At 41.6% G+C, this 14477-nt stretch overlaps 1 protein-coding gene across 1 annotated transcript; it reads left to right on the top strand.

Annotated features, from left to right (window-relative positions):
- The first annotated feature begins 1012 nt into the window (after positions 1–1012).
- LOC115430573 (NLR family CARD domain-containing protein 3-like) lies at positions 1013–9842 on the top strand. Its single transcript, XM_030150667.1, is given in 7 exon segments — positions 1013–1257; positions 4410–4549; positions 4632–4724; positions 5249–5353; positions 7011–7080; positions 7233–7473; positions 7558–9842. Coding segments are annotated over 6 exon segments (2376 nt in total). The 5' UTR covers positions 1013–1257; positions 4410–4442; the 3' UTR covers positions 9318–9842.
- Positions 9843–14477: the final 4635 nt, after the last annotated feature.

Genomic DNA, 14477 nt, shown 5'->3' with positions numbered 1-14477 from the left:
CTTAAGTTAATAAATACTATCAATAAATAGGATAAATATGTTGAGCCAAATTTCATTATTTCAAATTTCATATTTCTTATAAAAGCAGTGATAAAAGCAGATAAATAAGACTAAAAGCAATATTTCATCTTTGTTAGTGAATTACTCTGTCAATTAGTTGATTAAAATGAGCATCCTGTTGCTTTAAGAAAGTGTGACTCTGTTCGGCCAATCAGAACGGCTGTTGTGGTTCCTGTCGCAGGATACGCGGATAGAGACAGGTGTGTAAAATGGACCGAAGTGAGCTGGCCGACAGAGAAACAGTAAGTTTGTAACCTTTTCTTTTGTGTTTAAAAGTGTTTTCTTTCTTTCTGTTTCGTCTATTGTGATAGACTGTGGTTATTTTGAACGGTATTTGTTAAGTTTAATTAAGAACTACTGGAGAACATGCTGGATTTTTTTTTTTTTTTTTAATTTCAGGCAAATTGACGCAGTTTAAAGCTTATCTGTTACAGACTAAAAAAACAATGTTAATAAAGTTATTCTTTGTTGTAGGTTGATCTATATTTCTTTCGTTTTTCTTTTTTTGTTTTCTTTAATGTTAACCCTTAATAGGTAACCATGGTGCCCCCCACAGCTACGGTACTTTATTGCATATACAGGGTGTTTCAAAAAAAAGTGTACACTCAGAAAAATGCCTAAAAAATGAAAGTTCCATAAGTTTCAGAAAATATCTATACGGTTATTGATAGACCAAGGTCTCATGCTTTCATTACCACAATGGCAGGTATCAGCCATACCACGTGAGTGAGCATGGTCCTTGTACTTAATTGGGATAGAAAATGGCTTGCGCACAGATATGAGAGGGTTTTAACAAGATCAGACACCACAATTGGAAAGCTTAGGCAGGTGCTTTAATGCTGTGTAATTTACAAGAAAATTCAGTTAACCCTTTGTCTTCCAGAAGCCTCCAAACTTTGCACCCAGGCTGTGCCTTCCTTCACTCAAACAGCAAGTCCTTGCACGTCTGGTTCTGATCGTAGTCCATGCCAAAGAATGCAGGCACACACAGTTCAGTCTTCTACGTGGCCACCATTTCGTCGCAGGCACAGCTCTGCCCTCCTTAACATGTCATAAACCGCACGCCTTATCATTCCACCATCCTGCCTCAAAAGAGTTACTTCAGCTTCAGTACGATCCTGCAGGTCATCCAGGTTTCTTGGCGGAGTGACGTAGACCTTTGACTTCAGATGGCCCCACAAGAAAAAGTCAAGTGGGGTAAGATCGGGGGATCTTGGGGGCCACTCAACGGGATGGTTCAGTGCGATGACGCGATTCCAGGCCATGGTTCAGTAATTTTGAAGGCCAGGAAGTGCACATTTTTAAGGCCATGGTTCATTGATTTGTCAAAGAAGACACAGCCACAGTCCATTTCAATTTGCCCACAGGCCTAAAATGGACTGTGGTCTGACAAATGTAAACAGTGCTTCGTAGCTTCCGAGAAATTTACGTAGACATGCCTGGATGGCTCAACCTGGGTGCAAAGTTTGGAAGCTTCTGGAAGACAAAGGGTTAACTGAATTTTCTTGTAAATTACACAGCATTAACTCTTTCGGTGCCAGACAGTTAAGGGGCTAATAAGCCTTAAAAGTGCCACAGATTTTGGCCGTTTTTCAGTATTTCGCGTCGTTTTTATAATATTTGAAGAATCCTGCAGGAAACCGCTCGGTAACATCCGACCGATTACTGATTAGATTCAAAACGCACCGGACGCAGCCGATTCATTATTGATCGTAATTTGCATAATTTATAATAATAATAATAATAATAATAATCTTTAGTTATATAGCACTTTTCATACATTAAAAACTGTAGCACAAAGTGCTTTACATATCAGTTTAAAAATCAGTACCGCCCCCCACCCACACCCACCCACTCACCTGCACACACACACACACACACACATATACACATATACATGCAAACCCACAAGCTCACACATACTTAAGAAGACTGACTGAGCACGGGTAGACCAGAACAAAAAATGTACAAGTAAAAGTAAAACATCAGTTTAGGAGGCGCTGTCTCAGGGAGCCATCCGCACCAGGAGGCAGCCGCCGACCCCAGCGACCAGGCACCAGCAAAACAGCCCCGCATCCCAACTAGTGGGAGAGGGCCAACTGGGACCCCCACCCACCAGAAAGGAGCGGACCCCAGTGAGAGAAGGCGCCACAGCCCCCGGAGTCCACAGCCGCCCCCCGGCATGGAGGGCTCCCTCTGATGAAACACCGGAGAACAAGAAACATTAAAAAGATATAAAATATTATTCGGTCACGTGACCTCAAATTCCCGTCTGCTTGGTCTCAAAAGGGGGACACAGAAAGAACGTCATCGAAATGTGAGAAAGAAATGGGGGTGGATGGTTTGTTTGTACACAAATATGGCGTGTTCTCCAAAGCTGATCTGATCGGCCCGTGGCACTTTACAGGTTGTTTTCATAAAGCCGATTTAATCGGCCCATGGCACTGAAAGTGTTAAAGCACCTGCGTAAGCTTTCCAATTGTCGTGTCTGATCTTGTTTTATCCCTCTCATATCTGTGCGCAAGCCATTTTCTATCCCAATAAAGTGCAAGGACCATGCTCACTCATGTGGAACGGCTTATACCTGCCATTGTGGTTATGAAAGCATGAGACCTTGGTCTATCAATAACCATATAGATATTTTCTGAAACTTATGAAATTTTCATTTTTTAGGCATTTTTCTGAGTGTATACTTTTTTTTGAAACACCCTGTAGTATGAAAGGATAGCAATGAAACGAAAAAAATATAACAAAATTGTGCTTTATTTTGCAAATAAATTCTCCTTTACTGCGTGAAGTACAGTTCTCCTTTACTGCGTGAAAACATAAAAAAATTAAAAACGTGGGGTCTGCTGGGACCCAGGGTTACCTATTAAGGGTTAATAAGGATACAATGTTGTGCAAAGGTGTACACGGTGGGGAAGCAAAATTTACAATGAACATTTAGTTTTTTCTCAGCAGGCACTACGTCAATTGTTTTGAAACCAAACATATATTGATGTCATAATCATACCTAACACTATTATCCATACCTTTTCAAAAACTTTTGCCCATATGAGTAATCAGGAAAGCAAACGTCAAAGAGTGTGTGATTTGCTGAATGCACTCGTCACACCAAAGGAGATTTCAAAAATAGTTGGAGTGTCCATAAAGACTGTTTATAATGGAAAGAAGAGAATGACTATGAGCAAAACTATTACCAGAAAGTCTGGAAGATACTATTAAAGAAGAATGGGAGAAGTTGTCACCCAGATATTTGAGGAACACTTGCGCAAGTTTCAGGAAGCATGTGAAGGCAGTTATTGAGAAACAAGGAGGACACATAGAATAAAAACATTTTCTATTATGTCAATTTTCTTGTGGCAAATAAATTCTCATGACTTTCAATAAACTAATTGGTCATACACTGTCTTTCAATCCCTGCCTCAAAATATTGTAAATTTTGCTTCCCCACCCTGTACTTATAACAATTTTGGAGACAAATGATACTATTTATAGTCTTGGTGGAGAGTGGGGGGGTGTGAAATGTTTTCTTTTTCTGGGGGGGGGGGGGGGACATAACAGAAAATAATTGAGAAGCACAGCACAAAACAGTTGAGTTATTTCAGAGAAATGGAAACTCCTATTGGATGATGTAACACACTGACCTTTGACCTCTGATGTCACCCTCTGTCATCAAATCTAAACCAATCAGCTTACGTCCAAATAAACCACATGTTCAAGTTTGGGTCCAGACACTTAAACCTGCAGAACATTAGTGTAATTTAAGGTTCTATCCAGGTTTCCATTGGAGAACATGAATAGTGAACAGTTAAGAATTAGAACCAGTTGTTTGTGACTTAAAGGTGATTCAACTGCTTCCGCTGGTCATGTGACCTCTGCTCTGGATTGGTTTAGTCCTTCAGGTTTTAATGGAAATCTGAGAAACCATCATCACATGGTGTTGGGCAGGGACTGTAAACCAGTAGACTAAACCAGTTAATTTTCAACATCTTCAGTGTATTTTCTTTATAGACTTTGAGAATCAGCGCTGCTTCTCCCTCACTTCACTGCACATCATCAGCTTCAGGACTCCATCTAGTGGTCTGACAGTAGAACAACAGTAGCCACGAACACACCCACATGTATCAGTCATGACACTTCAACACTCACTCACATTCACACTCGCACCACAAACAGCACCGACAAACACCTTCATTAAGTCACATCTAGATTAAACACACACCATATGAGATGTGGGATGCAGGTCTTGGTCCAAAACCCCAAGTCTGGTTTATCTCTGAACCGCTGGTCCACATCTGACGCTTCTCCATCATATAACCACGTCTCAAACTCTGCTGTGTTTTCAGTGTTTGTTGTGTGACTGATGTGGATTCAGCAGAATGGATCAGTGTGAGAACAGAGAGGAGGGAGCCCCTTCCCAAAAGACCACCAAGAGGACCCCCCCAGGACCTGGACCTGGACCTGACAGGCCCTCGAAAGCTCAGAGGTAAGACTACCATCTGGATCTGTCCACCACTGTTCTCCATGTCAGAGCTCAGCACTAAAACCACTGATATTGCTATTCACAGACTTGGACCTGGACCCAGCTGTATGTCTATGAAGAGTACTGACTCCAAGGAATATTTTATTAACTTCAAAGGGAAATATTCATCAGAGTCAGTGTACGTCATCCTCATTCAGATCTTTAGACCTGAGTGCGACACAAAAACACTTGTATGTAAATGTTGATCCAACCACAGACACTATGGATGAACGGATTGTCCAGAACTCAACAGGAAACTGGGTTTGGATTCCCTCATGTGATGGAGTTTTGTGGGTTCAGTTTCAGTTTTCAGCCACATTTCCATACAGTAGTAGGTTTATACATCAGCTGGGTGGAAATATGATGGTTGGCTGTGGACACACAAATAGTACAAATAGTCTGTTATTATATCCACCTGGTTTTAGTTAGTAACAAAGACTAACAAATACATGAAAAAGATTATTTATTTATTCTCAATAGTTATTCATGATCTGATCAACTTAGAATAAATTAAATGATCCTGATCTAATGTTTCATTGAGTTTCATTGATCTGTGAATTTTTTGATCAGATTCAGACTTTATTGATCTTCACTGTATTTATCATTTTCTCATTGTTTCTACAGTTTGTTTGAAGACTAAACACTTTATTTTCTAATGACCAGGATCCATCAGAGACCAGAGTCCCATGGACCTGATCCTGGATCCAGTTGTGTGTCCTTCAGGAGTGACAGGTCCAAGCAGAACCCACCTTATTTTTCTGCAGAGACGTAAGTTCGGTGTAAATGTCCCATGTGTCGACTGTTTGTTAAATATATATTAAACATTGACTCAAGTTTGAAAGTTTATAATGTGTTCATTTTCCGCTGATTCTTCACATCATTGGGTCTGTTTCCATGACCATAAAAATCTGATGACTATTAGTAGTCAGATAATTGTAATACTCAGGTCTGATATATTTACGTGCACTTCAATGCAAAAATTGAAAACTTTGGTTTAGACGCTCCAGTCCATTATTGGATTTCTGTCGGAGTTTGTACATACATAGTGATGGTAGAATCAAATTTTCTCTAATTGTTTTGAAGTCACATTTGACTACCTAACTTCTGTTTTCTATGATTTATTAGTTTTACCACATATTCAGGTGTAACAGAACTAAACTAGAAAAGCACTCAGAGAGCGCAGACCTCCGCCAAGGCAGATCAGTGGGCCCCTGTGGCCCACCCCCACCCCCGATCACCACCAAAATGTAATCATTTGTTCCTTGTGCCAGTATCAACTTTTCGTGAAATTTTCATCCAAATCCGTCCATAACTTTTTGAGTATCTTGCACATGGACAGACAGACAGACAAACCAACACCGGCAAAAACATAACCTCCTTGGCGGTGGTAATAAATCAGTTTAACCTGTTCACATGCACAAAGACAAGGGAGTATTGGAGACAAATCCAGGTGTGTTCATCTGATTTATTATAATCAGATAACTGCTGTTACCTGATCAAATAAATCTAACTAGAAGCACTCGGAGAGCGCAGACATCCACCAAGGCAGATCAGTGGGCCCCTCCGTGCCCCCCCACCCCACCGCGATCACCACCAAAATTTAATCATTTGTTCCTTGTGCAAGTATCAACATTTCTTGAAATTTTCATCCAAATCCGTCCATAACTTTTTGAGTTATCTTGCACACAGACAGACAGACAAACCAACACCGGCAAAAACATAACCTCCTTGGCAGAGGAAATTATTCTGTTTACAGGATGAACTAGAAGCACTCGGAGAGCGCAGACCTCCACCAAGGCTGATCAGTGGCCCCCCCCCGTGGGCCCCCCCACCCCCGATCACCACCAAAATTTAATCATTTCTTCCTTATCCCATTTCCAACAAACCCTGAAAATTTCATCAAAATCTGTCCATAACTTTTTGAGTTATGTTGCACACTAACGGACAGACAAACAAACAGACAGACAAACCCTGGCAAAAACATAACCTCCTTGGCGGAGGTAATAATAATCTTATAGCTCCACAAATCAACTCATCATTGGGCTTCTCTTTAGTTACTGACCATTCTGAATTCTGATTGGCTGACAGGCGTCTCTTTGTTTTGTCTGAAAGTGACTGTTCAATAAATCTTCAGTGTCAGAAATGACATTTATATGTGACTAAACTCCGTTCAGTCCTGCTGCCATGATGTCGCTGATGGGAATCCTGAGAAACTGAACTAAACTGAACCTGTTGATCAACTCAAACAGTGAGTGTGAAGCTCCAAACAGACTGAGATGATGATTCTCAGTGGAATCGGCAGGACCTGGACACCTTTCCCACTGTAGGGGGTCATGTGACTCATGTTGATGTCCAGGTGTGTCCACTTGTTGGTGTCAGTGTGGACAGACGTAATGTGAACTCATTGTTGATGATTGGTCCACAGAGTGGAGCAGCAGAGCTCAGAGGTTTCCAGTGATCAGCAGCATCAGACTCAGCTAGACTCCATATTTAAGGTGTGTACATGTCCAACATCTACTGGTCCATCTGTTATGTCCAATCATCTCCTGCTGCTGGTTTCAGATCAGTGGACGTCACTGTGTCCAACATGGACCTGAGCTTTGGTCCATGTTGGACTTTGTGTCTTTTATAATATTTTCTGTTTCAGCTGCTGGAGGAGAACATCTGCACTTTTGTCATGAATGAACTGAAGAAGTTCCACCAGGTTCTGAGTACAGATTACCCAGAATGCTTAGAGAGTCTGAAGGATGAGGATGAAGAGCAGAGGAGGAGCTCAGAGGCTTTTCTGAAGATCACACTGAACTTCCTGAGGAGGCTGAAGCAGGAGGAGCTGGCTGAGCGTCTGCACCGCAGTAAGACCATTCTGTACAGATTGAACAGATGAAAATACTTGGATTTAATGTGAAACTGATGGTTTTATCTGGATCTTCATTCAGGAAGTCATTGTGGAGTTCATCAACGTAAACTGAAACGTAACCTGCAGCACAAGTTTCAGTGTGTGTTTGAGGGCATCACTAAAGCAGGAAACCCAAAAACCCTCCTGAACCAGATCTACACAGAGCTCTACATCACAGAGGGAGGGGCTACAGAGGTCAACCAGGACCATGAGGTCAGACAGATTGAAACAGCATCCAGGAAACCACACAGACCAGAAATAACCATCACATGTGAAGACATCTTTAAAACACCACCTGACAGAGGTGGACCAATCAGAACAGTGCTGACAAAGGGCGTGGCCGGCATCGGGAAAACAGTCTTAACACAGAAGTTCAGTCTGGACTGGGCTGAAGACAAAGCCAACCAGGACATCCACTTCATATTTCCATTCACCTTCAGAGAGCTGAATGTGCTGAAACAGAAGAAGTTCAGCTTGGTGGAACTGGTGCAGCACTTCTTCACTGAAACCAAAGAAGCAGGAATCTGGATCTTTGAAGACCTCCAGGTGGTGTTCATCTTAGACGGTCTGGATGAGTGTCGACCTCCTCTGGACTTCAACAACACTCAGATCCTGACTGATGTTACAGAGTCCACCTCAGTGGATGTGCTGCTGATGAACCTCATCAGGGGGAACCTGCTTCCCTCTGCTCGCCTCTGGATAACCACACGACCTGCAGCAGCCAATCAGATCCCTGCTCAGTGTGTTGACATGGTGACAGAGGTCAGAGGGTTCAAGGACCCACAGAAGGAGGAGTACTTCAGGAAGAGGTTCAGAAAAAAGAAACAGGCCAACACAATCATCTCCCACATCAAGATGTCACGAATCCTCCACATCATGTGTCACATTCCAGTCTTCTGCTGGATCACTGCTACAGTTCTGGAGGACGTGTTGAAGACCACAGACAGAAGACAACTGCCCAAGACCCTGACTGAGATGTACATCCACTTCCTGGTGGTTCAGGCCAAAGTCAAGAACATCAAGTTTGATGGAGGATCTGAGACAGATCCACACTGGAGACCAGAGACCAGGAAGATGATTGAGTCTCTGGGAAAACTGGCGTTTGAGCAGCTGAAGAAAGGAAACCTGATCTTCTATGAATCAGACCTGACAGAGTGTGGCATCGATATCAGCTCAGCCTCAGTGTACTCAGGAGTGTTCACAGAGGTCTTCAAAGAGGAGAGTGGACTGTACCAGGACAAGGTGTTCTGCTTCATCCATCTGAGTGTCCAGGAGTGTGTAGCTGCTCTTCATGTCCATCAGACCTTCATCAACACTGGAGTCAATCTGCTGTCGGAAGAACAAACCACATCCCACAGGTCTGGATCTGCAGAGTCACAGTTCTACCAGACCGCTGTGGACCAGGCCTTACAGAGTCCAAATGGACACCTGGACCTGTTCCTGCGCTTTCTCCTGGGTCTATCACTGCAGACTAATCACAGACTCCTACAAGGTCTGATGAAACAGACAGGAAGTAGCTCAGAGACCAAGAAGAAGACAGCTGAGTACATCAAGGAGAAGGTCAGTGGTAACCTGTCTGTAGAGAGAAGCATCAACCTGTTCCACTGTCTGAATGAACTGGAGGATCGATCTCTGGTGGATCAGATCCAACAGTACCTGACACCAGGACATCTCTCCAGAGATTGTCTGCGTCCTGCTCAGTGGTCAGCTCTGGTCTTCATCTTACTGTCATCAGATAAAGATCTGGATGAGTTTGACCTGAACAAATACTCTGATTCAGACAAGGCTCTTCGGAATTTGTTGCCAGTCGTCAAAGCCTCCAACAAAGCTGTGTGAGTCCAGACAGAGTGGAGTTTATTGAATTTAGTCTGTTTTATGACACATTTCCACCTTATTCATTCCTTGTCAAACCCTTACACTGATCATATTCACCAACAACATAACTTGATGGAATACACATACAATACACTTCATCTATATGACAGTAGGAGCACATCTTTTCCATCAAACATCTGAGTTTGTTTATGGTTGACCATGGATTTAGATCCTGTTTGGTCTTCAGTGCTGGTTGCAGATTATCTTTAAATAAATCTTTAAATGTTCCTGTTAATGAGACCCCCAGATAAATAAAGGTGTCCTAACCATAATCACAAATTAAAACCGCAAGCAGTGTTAAAGCCCTCGCCCGACTGCCTCCCCACGTGACCGTTGAGGCCATCCAACAGTAAGAGGACACTGTATCGTGCACTCAATCTGAAATTCTACGAGATACAGACACTTTTATACTTTTCTAAAATGACCGCTTCGTCACGAGCTCGTCACAGCCACGCCCAACATTTGATAAAAAATGTAAATAATAACTTTTGATCACACATGTGTAGGTGATTTTCACCAAGTTTGGTGCAAATTGGATGTAAACCCTAGGAGGAGATGTTGAAAGTATGAGGGGTGTGAGACTGTGAGACTGATGGTTTTATCTGGGTCTTCATTCAGGAAGTCAGTCTGGAGTTCATCAACGTAGACTGAAACGTAACCTGAAGCACAAGTTTGAGTGTGTGTTTAAGGGCATCACTAAAGCAGGAAACCCCAAAACCCTCCTGAACCAGATCTACACAGAGCTCTACATCACAGAGGGTGAGACTACAGAGGTCAACCAGGACCATGAGGTCAGACAGATTGAAACAGCATCCAGGAACCCACACAGACCAGAAATAACCATCACATGTGAAGACGTCTTTAAAACACCACCTGACAGAGATGGTCCATGCCCTTTGTCAGCTGACAAAGGGCATGGCCGGCATCAGGAAAACAGTCTTAACACAGAAGTTCAGTCTGGACTGGGCTGAAGACAAAGCCAACCAGGACATCCACTTCATATTTCCATTCACCTTCAGAGAGCTGAATGTGCTGAAACAGAAGAAGTTCAGCTTGGTGGAACTCATTCATCACTTCTTCACTGAAACCAAAGAAGCAGGAATCTGGATCTTTGAAGACTTCCAGGTGGTGTTCATCTTAGACGGTCTGCATGAGTGTCGACCTCCTCTGGACTTCAGCAACACTGATATCCTGACTGGGGTTCTGCCAAAAATCCATTTATTTCTGTGGCGCAGTTTTTACACAGTTTTTGGTTCAGTTTGGCATGAGGGATGTGGGTGCCAAATTTCTTTTGACTGTCAAAAAAAAAAATTGTCCCATTCTAAACATGTAGGAGGTGTCAGAGAACCATTTTACGATCCAAATGTACGAGTTACATTTCATCGTGTTCAGGTTGTCAGTCCGCACAAATGTTACATTGGGTCCATCTTAATCTGACACTCTGTGTGTGAGATATACACACTTTTATACTTCTGAAAATGGCCACTTCATTGTGAGGTCATCACAGCCACGCCCAACTTTTGATCAGAAATGTAAATGGTAACTGTTGATCACACGTGTGTGGGTGATTTTCACCAAGTTTGGTCCAAATTGGATGTAAACCCTAGGAGGAGATGATGAAAGTATGAGGGGTGAGATTCATGCACAATGTGTAATAACAACCCTCCCTCCACTCCACTTATGTTATTCAATCCGTATTTATATATTTATATATATATTTATATATATATATATATATTTTTTATATTTATAACCGTTTGCACTACATCATATTGAACAATATTTGCACTCTCCTTTTAAACACTTTTTTATTCAAATTTATATGACTGTTTTTATGTGTATGTGTATGTCTGTGTATGTTTTTTTTTATGCTGCTAACAACACTGTGAATTTCCCCATTGTGGGATCAATAAAGGAATATCTTATCTTATCTTATATATATATAGGTCCACACTTCCACCCAATATGGCTGACTTCCTGTTGGGTTTAGGGCAGGGCCATAATGTAATTTTTTTACTTGTCCCAACATGGGCTGTGTCTGTACCAAGTTTCATGTTTGTACGATGAAAAAAAATTGGGGAGGGCTGCCATCTGCTTAATGTATTTTGATTTTTGAGGGGGCGTGGCTGAGTCATTTTGCGATATTTTTTCTTGGCGACTTCAAATAAAAAAAAAAAAATTTGCCGAGCTTGAATTTTTGGTCAAATAAATTTGACTTTATGTTAACGTTCAGGGGGTCAAATCTGCATTCAAAGCAGCATAGAATAATAATAACGGAACCATGCGACCTTAATAGGAAATGAAAAGCAGTGAAGGTCCATACAGTTTGTTTGAGTGTTAACAGGAAATAGTAGTTCTGCGATACATTGACTTTATAGCCTGATATTTTACCAAAACTAGTGCTTATCTCTAGAACAGTGGTTCTTAACCTTGTTGGAGGTACTGAACCCCACCAGTTTCATATGCGCATTCACCGAACCCTTCTTTAGTGATGGCCAAGCGGGGCGTGTCATCACAAATCATATGTAGGCTGTCAGGTCAACCCGGTTTTCGTTTCATCTCGCTCCGAACTTTCCGAACCACACAATTTTGACATAAAAAAAAAAGATAATTGCACGTAGTGTATCAATAAAACGTTCTCGTTATACTCCTTCAGTATTTTTGTGATCGCTGTTTTATTAAGGCGCTTGCTCGGCTTTAGCGTAATACGATTTCTCCATCCGCGACTGTGCGTTGGTCGTCACATGATTGTAACTGACCAGTGCGGTGACCAAAAAATGTAAACAAATGCTACACATGGCTGCCTCCGTGGTTAACAGGAAGTAGCAAAAGTCATAACAACGTTGTGGAAAATACTCAAATAATTCATCGTCAGACGAGTGGAAGAGATTATGAACACTTCCGGATGTGTTGTAGTGCTATAAGCAACAACAATACACCGCGTATTTTGGATGTCAATCAGAGAGAGTCTCCGAAGCCGTTTGTTTACATACACGGACCTAGCCCGACACACACACCCGACTAATGAGTCGAGTGTGTGTCTTGACCTCCACCGAACCCCTGACACTGACTCACCGAACCCCTAGGGTTCGATCGAACCCAGGTTAAGAACCACTGCTCTAGAACTTTTGGAACTACTGAGTTTATTGAATTTAGTCTGTTTTATGACACATTTCCACCTTATTCATTCCTTATCAAACCATTACACTGATGATATTAACCAACAACATAACTTGATGGAATACACATACAATACACTTCATCTCTATGACAGTAGGAGCACATCTGATCCAGTCCATCAAACATCTGAGTCAGTTTATGGTGAACCATGGATTTAGATCCTGTTTGGTCTTCAATGCTGGTAGCAGATTTTTAAAAAATAAATCTTTAAATGTTCGTCTTACTGAGACCCCCAGATAAATAAAGGTGTTGTAACCATAATCATAAATGAAAAGCAGTGAAGGTCCATACAGTTTGTTTGAGTGTTAACAGGAAATAGTAGTTCTGCGATACACTGACTTTATAGCCTGATATTTTACCAAAACCAGTGATTATCTCTAGAACTTCTGGAACTGCTGTTTTTAATATAACAAAACAATCTGTTCTGTTTCTGCAGACTGACAGTCTATGGCCTGTCAGCAACAGGCTTTGAAGGTCTGGCCTCAGTTCTCACATCCCAGTCTTCTAGTCTGAGACATCTGGTCCTCAGCACCAATGACCTGGAGGATTCAGGACTGAAGATCCTGTCAGATGGACTAAGGAGTCCAGACTGTAAACTGGAGACTCTCAGGTCAGATAAAGTTCAAATCTTAATTCAATTATTTCTGATCTTTGGGTCCTAACTGAGTTTTATTAAATCATGTTGTACTTGTTTAAATGAAGGTGTATTACATCTAGAGCTGCACAATCAAATACCTGTGTAATAATTGTTGAGTCAATAACCACACTTGTTTTTTTCTTGTAACCCTTCCCTTTTTTTCCAACCTCCAACACACATGTTAATTCAATAGCCACATCCATGTAACATAACGTAACTGAGGATACCATGTCCATCCTCCAATTCACACATAAGCAGTATAAAACATAACTTAACGATCAGCCTGTGTAATTATGAAGTGGGAAAAGATGACAATTTAAAGGTCAGGATTTTGATGGATTTACGGTGATCCAAATGGAAAATTTGGGAAAAACAGTTCAACACAACATCTGTTATATGGTGATGATTTGGATTTAGTGACACTGAGCAGATGGAGATACTGTGTAAAACATGAAAAATGAAAATCACACCATTAAAATGTTTCTACTTTGAAGTTTTGGTATTTTTACACTAGTTTCAGTTTTTATGGTGGACTTGACAGTGTTAAATGACTAATCTGTGTTATTGTCTTGATAACCAAGAAAACATACGGTAAAAGTCTAGTAAATGTAAGCCGTTATGGTGGCCCTCGTGTACCCACGCAACTCAGGGCGGGTCACAGTCAAGGGTTTTGCAACTGCAGGAATACAGGGGTCTGGAGGTCTGACATGACTGAGGATGAGGCAATATTAAGCTGAGTGTGACTTCACTGTCCACTGATAGGTGGCACTACTTGAATCCTGACTGTCACCCTTTAGGTTTTACGGTGGGTATTTGACAGTAATTGTCAACAGAGCTCCTGGTGACTCTGCTGCCGTCTTGTCTTTGGATGAAACCATGAAGTGACTCTGGTGATAATTCATTCATATATTTGTGAATTAATTTCAAGAAGGAGAGATCAGTGAAACATTCAAAGCTTAGTAAGTTATATTTTTTCAGGATGTGACAGTGATACCAGCAAATTGGCTTTTTGATCCCTAATTTTTAGAGCTTGATTGTATCAAGAACAGATGTGTTTTATTTTAGGAGGAGGTTCTTGAGTCCAAACTGTTGGACAATTTGATATGGGAGAAGATCATAACATACATGGACAGTAGGGCCTGGTTTGGTGTGTAATTAATGATTCATGTTTAGAATCATGTTGACTCAGTCAGAGCAGTAAGATGTTGAGGAGTACACGTCTGCTTTTTCTGCAAAAAGCCGTCCATGGCTCCTTTACTCTTCTTAAAGCTGCATAAAATTTGTCACGTTATTGTCTTCCCTAA

Source organism: Sphaeramia orbicularis, chromosome 2 (genome assembly GCF_902148855.1).
Source record: "Sphaeramia orbicularis chromosome 2, fSphaOr1.1, whole genome shotgun sequence".
In the NCBI taxonomy this organism is placed as follows: Eukaryota; Metazoa; Chordata; class Actinopteri; order Kurtiformes; family Apogonidae; genus Sphaeramia; species Sphaeramia orbicularis.
Note: the sequence above shows the minus strand (reverse complement) of the source record. Positions and strands in the feature narration are given on the sequence as shown.